The sequence below is a fragment of the Erythranthe guttata genome, chromosome 14 (genome assembly GCF_056151865.1).
Source record: "Erythranthe guttata isolate IM_541 chromosome 14, IM_541, whole genome shotgun sequence".
In the NCBI taxonomy this organism is placed as follows: Eukaryota; Viridiplantae; Streptophyta; class Magnoliopsida; order Lamiales; family Phrymaceae; genus Erythranthe; species Erythranthe guttata.
In genome coordinates, this window is record NC_142546.1 from 25,267,138 (window position 1) to 25,279,581 (window position 12,444).

Here is a 12,444-nt window from a genome sequence, read left to right on the forward strand (position 1 = left end):
ATCAAACTATCCTACAATCAATTTTAAAAAATAATCTCTTCATACATGCTAACTAAATTTTGAATTTTAGAGTAGATTGATATCGACTCGAAAACGTGCTCGAAAACCGTCGCTATTAAGTGCATTTACCATATATAAAGATTCGTAACATATAATCTAATGTAACAATTCGGTCCATGTAATGTAATCAAACGGGCTCTTAGGCTTCGTTGCAATGCATATATATAAATATATTTATTTGTCAAAATTCTTTCTTGTTTTAGTTTGATGATTCGATACTGAACCGCAACACGACTACACAATTCATTTGGTAATACGTACAGCCAAAAGTTGTTATATCACAAAATCAAATACCTAATATAAACCTTTCTTCGTAATATTAATTAGTAGTATGCACGGACAAATTTACAAAAAAAAAAAAAAAAAAAAAAAGAGTAAAAAATAATCATATCGACTTCAACAGAGGCTGAAGCTCCTCCACAACAGTCGTCGTACTCGGCCGAAGCTCAGCTTCGCACATAGTTGCAGCAGCTGCCAGCTGTAAGACCTGAATATATTAAAGAGAGAGAGAGAGAAGTTGAACTAATTCGAATAATATTACTAAAGTTATACATGCAGTAATGGTACTTGCTCTAAACAGAAACTAAACTTTGAATTAAAGTTCTGCAAAAGCAAGCTTCATCGGCGATTGCGTTACTTCCTCACTCTGGGACGAGCATGTTGACTCCCAAGAAAGATGCTGAAAATAACATTTCAATACATTTATACAAAAACGTGAATTTGAGAGAAACAAAATAAACCTCCACTTCAACTGTTTAACTCAGGCTATCGAACTGTGCGGTGGATTTTCCAGTTATTTCCTTGTATTTTTGCTCTACTTTAGCTGACAAAAAAATTGCGGGTCACGTCATTTCTTACATGTATCGAATCACTTCTCAAGCCGAAATGTCGCTAATCTGAAATGTCGCTAGCAGATTAGCGACATCTCTGGCTTAAGAAATGATTTACAAGTCGATTTTGCCGTGTTTGCATCCTTGTCCCACTTTTTTATTATTCACTACAAAAGGGGGAAATAGGTTACAAAAATACAATCAATTACATCCCTCCGACAAAACATTATTTTGAAATTCAGAAGGATATATTATTATATTGGGATTGAACTACATTTTATACTGTGAATAAACACGTTTTAGCCAACTTTAAAAACACGTTTAAGCATTTATATATGGACACAGTGCAATCTCATTTCCCATGTTGCAGAAAAAGAATCCCCTGTATGTATGTATGTATGTATGTATGTATGAACGCATCATGATTTTAAAGATGAAGTGCCAAAGCTCAATAAATCCAACAGCGAATATTCAAAATCTTGTTGTTCCCGATACATAAAAGGGGTAGTGAATTTAGTAAATTGGTTGAACAAATTAATTAATTGTTGGAAATCTGCTATGAACGAGAATTTTGCCGAGGCGAGTTGTCTCTGTCCTTAAGACGAAATTTCCCCGCAACGGTGCTAACGGATTAAATGGAAATCGTCTCCCAAGATACAACGGCAAAACTTGGAATAGGAGCACTCCAAATCCCAAGTACGACGAACTGTACTTTGTGTAGAACTTTTCGAGAGAATCTGTGAAGGGTAGGCTTAATATGTAGTAGGCTTGTTTTGGATTGAAGTGAGGAATTTTGGGAAAGTTAGGGTCTATTTATAAGGTTCGAAAAGTAGTGTCCTTTGGAGCAAAAAGGTACCTTTTGTTTTGAATGGTTGCACCATTTCGAGTTGAGCCAATTGGGAGTGGTTGCACCATTTCGAGTTGAGCCGAATGGTTTGCATTGGTTCGGCCGCACCAATTCAGACCAATCAGACCAATCGAGATGGGCTTCGAGTAATAAGGGCCCAATGGGTTAAAAACCCATGACCTAATGTTTTTGGCCCGTCCCAATATTTTGATATATATACAGCTCAGTACTTCTCTACTTTTCCAATGTGGGATAACTCAAATCCCACTTTCCTTATATTTTGGACTAGTATTTTTTTCATTCACCACAAAATTGGTTCTAATCCAAAATTCATTTATATACTCAATTAGACCGTACAATAACATTGATAAAAAATTGTTCATGACTCAATTTTTAACCAATTTTCCCAACAATCCCCCACATGAATGAAAACGAAGGCGTCGATTCTCTCTAGAGTTCCCGCGAATAGTATTGCATCGGGATAGGTAGCATATAGCTTTGAACCTTCCGTAGTGGAGTTACATCGGATTTACTAGGCTGAGTAGTGAACGCGATGTCTTGAACTGTCTGCCGTTCGTGTAAACCAAGACAATGCAACCCACACAATACTATTCTCACATTTCCTTAGTTCTCATGATCGTGTCCGTTTTGGCCATGGACACACATCTTGGATTCATAAGTGTTTGTCAAGTTTTTGAAGCGGCCCTCACTTCATACACTTACATAGGTGATCTCCTATTAAAGGTATCCTGCCAATACCTCACCTTTTGTTATAAGGTTTTGGAATCATTAAAAGCTTTCGCTTATCCTTTACCCTCTCTGCAGGCAGCACTAATGTCTATCACGGGAATGAGTTGGAAATATATTATTCCATAGGAATATATACTCCTTAGTGCATCACTGAACTTTCTTAGCTTAGTTGTCCCTTTTGAACCAGTTCTTGGGATCTCCAGTCAGCATGGTTGGGTTACCACCAAGATTGTCCTTAATTTATGGGTTTTAATCTCACTCCCCTAGACAGGCAATATGTTTGATCTCTTTAGTTGACTTTTAGTCGCGGATCCGCTATTAACCATTGATTTTCATAATCAATGTTATATTATTTCTTTTGAGATCAATTGCCTAATGGTCTTATGTGTACGAGTGTATCGATACTTGCCATTATACATGTCGTTTGTGCCCTTAACGTAACCGATTGGTTATCACAATTTATTCATAATTGTAGACACCGACTTAGTCCAACACGGAACATCCTCCAATAATTTTATGAAGTTTATTCAACTTCTTTTATAACCTTATTCGAATTCGACCATGAATCGAGCTATTCAATTTTGTTTGAGGATTTTCAAGATACATAATCTTAGTGGACTCATATATCCAATGTACTTTCCTAATACAATGAGATATTTTCTTTAATGTAATCCATTTAAAGGCTATACTTAGATTACCTAAGAACCCTTATAATATCATTGAATGATTATTATTTTTGGAATTACATATTTACTAGTTTGCAATTCATTATGCTGCCAAACTATCCAAAAATATTTGTAATTGAACCATTGTTCATCATTATTTTTGGCAAGGTAAACCCTTGGTCTTTAGATAACTAGATCAATTTTCTAGTAGTGTCTCAACATGAGACTTTCAATAAGACTATCTTTGTCTTAGTGATTTTAATCTGTAAGATTACATCGTCTAGACCCTCGTCTTTTGACATCAAAATTTTATTTTTACTTTTCCAATATTTTCTCAACGTTCAAAATAGTATCATGATCACTATCTCATGATTATAATGTCGTCTATAGACATATACTTCCATGTGCTTTTAATATAAACACACTGGCCACACTCGTTATTACTAACACAATTTTATCAAATATTACTTTAGAATATTTCCATAGCTATTTAATTTAGCTTGATATTACAATGTTATAAATAATCAAGATTTTTCCATAGCTATATAATTTAGCTTTATTGGACCACCCTTAATCATTCCTTTGAATAGTCCATCGAAACCTTAATGGTTTACTACTTGGAAGAAGACAAACTAACTTCCACGTACATTCTTCCAATGTAGACAATATTTCAATAATTGTCCTTTGTTCATTTTATAACTCATAAATTATAAAATCAAATCAAAATCAAACATATTGATTTTCTTTGTCATCTTGTTGTATCTTGGTTGTTCATCACTTTGATGATTTACCAATCACACATATTTTAACTTGGTTATTCATCACTTTGATGATTTACCACTTAGACATTTATTAGTTCTCTTATTTAGAACTTATTTATTTTTTTTACAAGAAAATATAATGTAATTTGCATCAAGAATGACTATCTTATGCACAATCATTATTTGCATATTCAATGAATATGCTTAAGTATTTTATCCACTTAACTATACTAGGCATTGTATATTAACTTAGGTACTTTTTTACCTTTGCCTAAACACCCCCACATTTCTAAATATTTATGTGGTTAGCTCGGGATAAAGACCCCCACATTTCTAAATATTAATGTGGTTAGCTCGAGATATCTAATTTCCACCACAAATTCTAGAGTATATATTCTAGAATTTACCATAAACTTTTTTCCAAAAGTTTTGGTTCTCATTTTTCATTCATTTGTCAAAGTTGGCACTTTCCAACTTTCATTCACATAACATTTAAATGCTTTGAAATCCTTATTTTTATTTTATTAATAAGGATACAATGTAACAAAATACATTTCTTCTTTAGTTAGAAAAATATTTTGGATCACCAATAAGATTTAATTACAAAGTATTGTTTTTCTTTCTCTCAAGAAAGCACAACAAGAAAAATCTTCTCAAGATACTTAAATCTTGTCAACAATTAAGATAATCAGATTTCTTCTTTTTCCTCAAAAGAGAAACTCGTCAAGATACTTAAATCTTGTCAATAAACAAGAGAATATTAATCTCTTCAAATGGTGGTTGATCTCCACTATTCAACATTAAAGTTAGAATATATAAATTCTAATCTTAATCATTCATAATTTAGGATTGCATGTCCTAAACATGCTGTTCAAAATTCAGTCAAATCCAACAATTTAATTCTACAAAACGAGCTCTTAAGTAAACTGCTCGAATTTTATTTCAACAAAACATCCATTGTTGTTAACAACTATTTCGGATCTTTGAAAAATCAAAATCCGATCTCATCCATTCACATTGTAGATCATTATTTTGCAAATGTGATATCAAATCAAATCAAACCAACGATTCGATCTTCTTTTATGTTCTTGAGACAAGAACTACTCATGTGTTATCATGAATTGAGCTTCTCTTTCTTTCAATTTTATTTCAAATCATGCTTTTAATTAAACCGTAGTATGATTCATATGTACATCAATATTATAATAAATATAATATTTGACATGTGAGCACGTCTTTCATACTAGTTGATCATAGAAAGAAACAATATATCAAGCATATTATATCAACATATACATAGTATACGCACGAGTATATAATAACATCAAATTTGAACATAATATTTCATGGCATAAATAAATTCATGTCCAATATAATGAATCGATAAAAATTCTATAGCACGTAATCAATGCATGTCAATGCAATAACACAATTCTAAGGAATTAGTATGGCTTACGCAAAAAATAATATGTATAATAATATTCCTCTTACTAAGTAACTCATACTTAATATATGAGACAAGTCTAATCGATCATGACAATAATAAAAACGTTAATAAGATCACGTACTCACATATTCGAAAATCAATCAACCGGACAGTTCCACATCAAATTGGGAGAAAGTTAATCCCATATCAAACTATAAGCAATTTATGCAAATAAATATTGCATTTCCGTGAGAAATGTCATTAGTATAGCACTTATCATGCGGTTTATGATAAACTTATTCAAATAATTAGCACATACGCTATCACTTTATTTTATTTAGGATAAAAATATTTCTATTATTAATGTACATACACAAACATCGTGAATATTCATTAAGCATATATATTGTATATGGTTTACCATGCTTCCATATAGAAAATTAAACTATCATGCAATAATCCACCATTATATCATATAGCATTATCAATATATTTCACAAATAGATTCTTATAATTAAAAAGCGTACCCGATAAATTATATGTTCGTCAATTCAAAATTTGTGGGTAGCACCAAATCGTGTCAATATTATGGCAGTGCTGAATGATTTATTCATATCTCTTCCATCCCAAGACCGATTTTGTTGATTCAATATGATCCGAACAGCCAACAAACTTTTCTACAACTTTTATCTTTTATGTTTTCTGAGATTCGGACCGGATCATGATCAAAATAAGCCTCGAAGTCGGAATAGGTGTGCTGTAAATTTGCACCTACAATGGAACCAAAAAAAATATTAAATAATATTCATGAATCAAAATTATATAAAACCTCATTATTGATCTTCGATTCAGTCTTCTTTCACCAAAATTTCGTGCATTGGACATTGGTGATGCGTTAATATGCGACGAGTTGCATTGGTCACGAACGGTTGTATTTTTCATGAAAAGGTGCATTGGCAGTTCTGCCACCCTTTCGTGTTTTCATCATAACTTCCTCGTACGATCTCCGATTGTGACGATCTAACATGTTCTGGAAAGCTAACTTGATTATCTACAACTTCTGTGAAATGTTAATTTTCCATATTCGGACTTTAACACCTTCGAAAATGGGCAAGAATGTGGACTTCATGTTCTGTCCGAAAATAAACTTTCTCCAATTGTATTTTGTAACTTCTTGATTTTTGGCAGACTATCTTCTTCTCCATCTCGTTTACCAACGTGTGCAGAAAACAAAATTTACTAAATCAAAAAACATTTCGTCTTAAGATTGTTGTTCCCGATACATAAAAGGGGTAGTGAATTTAGTAAATTGGTTGAACAAATTAATTAATTGTTGGAAATCTGCTATGAACGAGAATTTTGCCGAGGCGAGTTGTCTCTGTCCTTAAGACGAAATTTCCCCGCAACGGTGCTAACGGATTAAATGGAAATCGTCTCCCAAGATACAACGGCAAAACTTGGAATAGGAGCACTCCAAATCCCAAGTACGACGAACTGTACTTTGTGTAGAACTTTTCGAGAGAATCTGTGAAGGGTAGGCTTAATATGTAGTAGGCTTGTTTTGGATTGAAGTGAGGAATTTTGGGAAAGTTAGGGTCTATTTATAAGGTTCGAAAAGTAGTGTCCTTTGGAGCAAAAAGGTACCTTTTGTTTTGAATGGTTGCACCATTTCGAGTTGAGCCAATTGGGAGTGGTTGCACCATTTCGAGTTGAGCCGAATGGTTTGCATTGGTTCGGCCGCACCAATTCAGACCAATCAGACCAATCGAGATGGGCTTCGAGTAATAAGGGCCCAATGGGTTAAAAACCCATGACCTAATGTTTTTGGCCCGTCCCAATATTTTGATATATATACAGCTCAGTACTTCTCTACTTTTCCAATGTGGGATAACTCAAATCCCACTTTCCTTATATTTTGGACTAGTATTTTTTTCATTCACCACAAAATTGGTTCTAATCCAAAATTCATTTATATACTCAATTAGACCGTACAATAACATTGATAAAAAATTGTTCATGACTCAATTTTTAACCAATTTTCCCAACAAATCTGACACTACCGAAACGAAAATGCAGATTTGTAGAGAGAGAAAGAGATATAGCGAGAGAGAGTACCATCGTTGGTGGAAATTGATGGTCTACTCCTTCCTCCGCCATTGTTGCTGTAGCTGCTTTTATCGCTTTTTCTTCACTGATGAAAACACTAATTCCTGGGTTACCCAGGTTATATGATGGATGGTTTTCTGAGTTACCAAAAATGTCCTTCGTTTGCTTTGGAATTACAAAAGTATCCCCAAGGTAATTAAGTAATTAATTCAACCCTCGATTTTTGGGCCCAAACAAACTTAGATGGCCCATTTCGGAACTTCTTCTAGACCCCGATTAAGTATAATCCCTAATAATTAGATAAACAAGTAATAATAAATAAAAAAAAATAAAAAAAAAACAATTATAAATACAAAAATGAATTGAAACTTTTTTTAAATTTTATATGCATTTATTATATAATATTTATTTTGGATTAAAAAATTGGAAAGCCCGTTAGCTCATGAACAATTAAAACTAAGCTCAAGCTCGACAGAAAATCATACATATAATTACTTGTGAGGTCATTTATTTTTTGAGTCACATCTACAAAATATCGGGTGAAGGGTGCTACTGATTTAATCATTTAATTGAAGCTTCAATTAATTTTAATAAATAGCATAATTAGAGAATTTAATTAGTTAGTTATAGAGCATTTATCTATTCATTTTAATACCCAAAAATCAAAATTATATATATGCATATAAAAGAAAATAAAAAAAATATAGTTGCATAAATATAACTGAAATGCTAATTGTAGCGGGACTTTTACTGAAATTGGCTTATTTGCAGCGGTAGTCTCATTTGTCAATTTTCTAACTTTCGAAAAAAACCGAAACGCTCTCAACTAAAAAAAATCGAAAACTTAGAATTTGAAGCTCGTTCGACAAATTCAAAAACGAACAACGATTTCTTCAATTGCTGGTCCGAATAACTTTTAAATGGTAAAAAAAAAAAAGAAAAAACAAAAAAAAATAAATTAAAAGTCTGTTTAATCGTGCTATACAGCACGAGAAGTTTCAAAAAAGGGGAAAATGTTGAGTTACCCGTGCTGTACAGCACGGGAACTTGGGTTTCAATTTTTTTTTTTTTTTTTTTTTTTTTTTTTTGTATTATTAATTTTCATATTCCTTTATATTATTAATTTTTATAATTTGGTAGGGTGATGATGGTGATTTTGACGAAAAAATTGATGATGAATGTAGAAACGAGTACAATAATCCGAATATGTGTTATCATGTTCCTTAAATAATTAGAAAATTCGATATTTAGAAAAAAATATTAAAAAAAAATAAAAAAATATTAAAACTTTAATCTCCCGTGTTGTAGAACACGGGAACTTGAATAATCTTCAAGTTCCCGTGTTCTGCAGAACGGGAACCTCATGTTTTTTGAGTTCTCCGTTCTGTAGAACACGGGAACATGAAGATTATTCAAGTTCCCGTGTTCTATAACATGGGAGATTCATATCTAAATATTTTTAATTTTTTTTCCGAAAATAAAAATTCAAAAAACAATTTGAAGGTCCCGTTTTCTGGAGCACGAAAAATTGAATCTCCCGTTTTCTGGAGCACGGAAACTCGAAGAAAATTCAAGTTCCCGTGCTCTGCAGAACGGAGGATTCAAGCCGTTTGAATCTCCCGTTCTGCAGAGCACGGAAACTTGAATTTTCTTCGAGTTTCCGTGCTCCAGAAAACGGGAGATTCAATTTTTTTTACGAAATTCGAATTTCTAGAGAGTGTTTGGAATAGGAGAGAGAAATTGAAAAAAAAAAAAATTAAATGAAAAAGGTACCGCTGCAAATAAGCCAATTTCAGTAAAAGTCCCGCTGCAAATAGCAACACCCTAAATATAAATATGAAAGCTGCAATATAAATATGAAAGCTGCAGCAGCTTCCTCTTGTTGTTGGTCAAATAGCAAGCAGAGTTTCGTTGTTGTTCCTAAACAATCAGAAACCCAATACGGCGTCGTTCGTATCTCAGGTGCATACGCCGTCGTTTCGACCAACAAATCAAAGATGCTAGAAATTCAACAAGTTTCCAAGAAACAGGAACAATGGCGGCAGTTCCATTATACCCACAAAATTTCACTCAAAGTCAAAGTCGTTGACGAAACTGCCCTCGTCGAGTTGCCGCCGCCGCTTAACGGAAACGTGAAATTTAACGGAAACCGTCAAGAAATCAAAAGGGAGACGAAGAAAAAGAAAAAGAAGAAGAAGAAGCAGCCTACACGTGGAGGCGCGAAGGCGAAGGAGGAAGGAGGCATCGGCGCCGTTGAAAAGAAGAGAGGTGTGTTGGCTTATCCAAGGGCGGAGATTGAGTCGCTGAGGTTCGAGAATTTGGAAGATCAGATGAACAAGTGGGCGCAGGTGTACCATCGGCTCGGTGCACGTGCGGCGCACGAGTACGATGGACTTGCTGCTTTCTCTACTAATTAATCTTCTGCCCAAGCTCAAGAAATCTGCTAATTGGGGTAATGCTTCTTTTCTTACTTTATGAATCAGCCATTTTTATTTATTTTTTTGTTATTACAACAACTGTGTATGTGTAATTTGATCTTCTTGAAATGATTGCATGTGTGTGTGTTCAACTATGGTGTTTGCAGTACAATCCAAATTTCTTGCTAGATACAAGAATGAAGAAACATTAATATTAACAAAAGACACGAGTAAATTGGATCGTTCGTCCTTTTTCGTTTAATCTCGTCTGTTTCGTCGTCAAATTGTCTAATTTCAATTTGATGGGATTTTGTTTTAATGCAGATGCAGTGGTTTGCAATGTGCAGTGAATAGCCTCTCAGCTATTTGTGAAAATGCCAAGCATAACTCTTGTTGCTTCTGGAGATAGATTTGTTTAGAGCGATTTCAAATAAAGATCGATCGATCTACGGTTTCGTGAATCGCTCACTGTATATAGCTTAGCTTACTTGTATATTCTGCAATTTAGAATACGACAAGTCCCATTGTATTTTGCAGATCTATTCTTTCTTGAATTCGAGGAGGGTTGCATAAAGCATAAAACGGCACTCAACTATAAGAAAAAAGTAAAAATAGTCGAATATATAAGGTGGTCTTTCGAGTATATACTTACAAAGCCACATTAGAACACGCAATCTCACAGCTCCATATACACACACACACACACAAGCTACTAACAAGTAAGAACTTGGCTTCTCAAAACTTGCACAACAGAAAAAGGATCAACATAGATTCAACATATTAAGATTTACCATTTCACCCCTCTTAACTGTTAATCACACAAAAACTAGGGGCATAATAAAAAGCAAATCTTTTGCTCCTTTTTTATTACAACAAACAAGGTTCCTATGTAGTTTCAAGAAGATGATTTGTAGGATGGATTAAACGGAACCTGTTCGGCACAGTTGAGCACTTCGTGGGGCCCGGCATCATCGCGGTTAAGACCCATCAAGTCAAGGTAATGCTGGTAATGAGATATCATCACGTTCATCGAGTCAACATCGCCTTGACCACAAACACTGTCACTGTACAAGATGTTCATTGTGGTTCCGAAACCCGGTACCCGTTTGGCCAAGGTGTCGTTTTTTGTGGGTTTCCAGTTTCCGACAAAGGCATCGTGTGCCGAAGGCTGTCCTTTCTTGGCAGGTGTCATCCACCGCCACATAGCAGCCTGGAACGCCAGGGTGGCGTTCTGCTCGATGTATTCTGGATGGTTCAACAAATCCACCTTCAGGGCTTCCCCAATCGCTCCGTAGTTGTAGTTCCTGGACGTGGATAAATATTAGTTTTTACATTCGCCGAAAAGAATTGCTAATTAAAAAGATAATATCGTCGGAAACTGTTACCAGTAAATCGGAATAGCTCCACGGCCATAGTACTGCGCTCCAGGTGCGCACGGATAATCGTATTTGTAATACTCATCGCAGTAATCCTGGCTAGGGCTCATCTCTTTTTTGTAGCATAGACCCCATGCCAATGGTCCACCTGTTGCCACCCCATAACCACCTGCAATTACAGAATTGGTTCATGATTAATTAACCATTAATCGCATAATTTGTAGTTTTTTAATTGCAATTTACTACTACTCACAGGAAGTTTTGGCACCGACGTGGCCGAGGAAAGCAGCGACCTCCTTCATCTGCAAGGTCTTACCGCCGGTGGTGCCAAACCCCAGCGGCTGATAAGTGGCGGCGGCGGTGATGAAAGACCTGTAGTCCCAGAAACCGACGGCGTGGGACACCGGAGAATTCCTGTTCTCGAAGAGAGTCTCGAATTGGTAGGTTTGGAAGAAATCCGAGATTGTCTGATTGCAACAGTATTTGGACAGCCCTTTGCACTCCCAACCTTGGTCGCAGAGCTTCTGCCCCTTCACCGTTTTCACGATGATCTCCTTCGGAGATTCGGCCGCCACACCAGAAAAGCCGGCCACGGCGGCCATTGTTATCATCAGAAACACAAAACCGGTGTTGAAATTCACCGCCATTGTTCTGAAAACAAAAACACAACAGAAACGGGAAATTGAAAGAGAATCTGAATTCCTTTGGAAGAACGAGTGAAGGGTAATGTACCTTCGCCGGAGCTGTGAATTGAATTTATGGTTGGAGAATCTGAATTCCTTTGGAAGCAATTCAATGGCTTTTGGAAGGCTGTCTATCTCAGTTATGAGTATGATGTCAAAAGCAAATATAATTTGTACGTACCCAAAATACCCTCGAGACTACTTTTTTTTTTTCATTTTCACCCATTTTTTTGTTAGTGTATAAGCTCGGACCCCATTTTAATAAGTTATTAATTATTGTAATTATGAATTTATTGATAAGTTAATATTTCACTAAATTAATATAATTTTGATAATCTCTACAAATGTATTAACTTACAAAAGGTTTAACTGTATAATGTATATTGAATAAGATTAATGGAAGAAATTGGGTTGGAGAAGCAAAAGAAGGGCAAAATAGAGAATGCAGAGAATTAGGGAAATATGATGTCAATTGCTGTGATGAGGATAAAACGGACGGTGGAGATGATGCCAGATGGGCAGA

General features: G+C 34.9%; 2 protein-coding genes and 1 long non-coding RNA gene across 5 annotated transcripts; 1 reads left to right on the top strand and 2 right to left on the bottom strand.

Moving 5' to 3' along the window:
- Nucleotides 1–350: 350 nt before the first annotated feature.
- Nucleotides 351–7,548, bottom strand: LOC148765515 (uncharacterized). The gene is made up of 3 exons (XR_016029900.1): nt 7,455–7,548; nt 650–739; nt 351–547 (listed from the first exon to the last, which is right to left on the bottom strand). It is a non-coding gene; the product is annotated as an uncharacterized LOC148765515 (long non-coding RNA).
- A 1,735-nt stretch (nt 7,549–9,283) lies between these two features.
- LOC105959543 (uncharacterized) lies at nt 9,284–10,398 on the top strand. Of its 2 annotated transcripts, none has more exons than XM_012983668.2 (2): nt 9,284–9,897; nt 10,187–10,398. In XM_012983668.2, the coding sequence occupies exon 1, from the start codon at nt 9,302–9,304 to the stop codon at nt 9,860–9,862; it is 561 nt and encodes a 186-aa protein (XP_012839122.2). In that variant the 5' UTR covers nt 9,284–9,301; the 3' UTR covers nt 9,863–9,897; nt 10,187–10,398. The 2 variants fall into 2 exon arrangements, with proteins under 2 accessions (XP_012839122.2, XP_088669555.1); XM_088813429.1 differs by having other exon boundaries at nt 10,193–10,398.
- Nucleotides 10,399–10,457: 59 nt separating this feature from the next.
- Nucleotides 10,458–12,291, bottom strand: LOC105959541 (chitinase-like protein 1). 2 transcript variants are annotated; one of them, XM_088813428.1, is made up of 4 exons: nt 11,971–12,291; nt 11,492–11,889; nt 11,248–11,407; nt 10,458–11,166 (listed from the first exon to the last, which is right to left on the bottom strand). In XM_088813428.1, exons 2-4 carry the CDS (start codon nt 11,883–11,885, stop codon nt 10,758–10,760), a joined length of 963 nt encoding a protein of 320 aa, XP_088669554.1. In that variant the 5' UTR covers nt 11,886–11,889; nt 11,971–12,291; the 3' UTR covers nt 10,458–10,757. The 2 variants fall into 2 exon arrangements, with proteins under 2 accessions (XP_088669554.1, XP_012839118.2); XM_012983664.2 differs by having other exon boundaries at nt 11,492–12,272.
- Nucleotides 12,292–12,444: the final 153 nt, after the last annotated feature.

What these genes read in the sequence shown, in the direction of transcription:
- LOC105959543 (XM_012983668.2), top strand. Translation starts at nt 9,302, where the DNA reads ATGAAAGCTGCAGCAGCTTCCTCTTGTTGTTGGTCAAATAGCAAGCAG.
- LOC105959541 (XM_088813428.1), bottom strand. Translation starts at nt 11,885, where the DNA reads ATGGCGGTGAATTTCAACACCGGTTTTGTGTTTCTGATGATAACAATG. An exon ending in CGTCGGTGCCAAAACTTCCT is followed by an intron (nt 11,408 to 11,491) that starts GTGAGTAGTAGT and finishes CTGTAATTGCAG; the next exon opens with GTGGTTATGGGGTGGCAACA. An exon ending in GGAGCTATTCCGATTTACTG is followed by an intron (nt 11,167 to 11,247) that starts GTAACAGTTTCC and finishes ATCCACGTCCAG; the next exon opens with GAACTACAACTACGGAGCGA.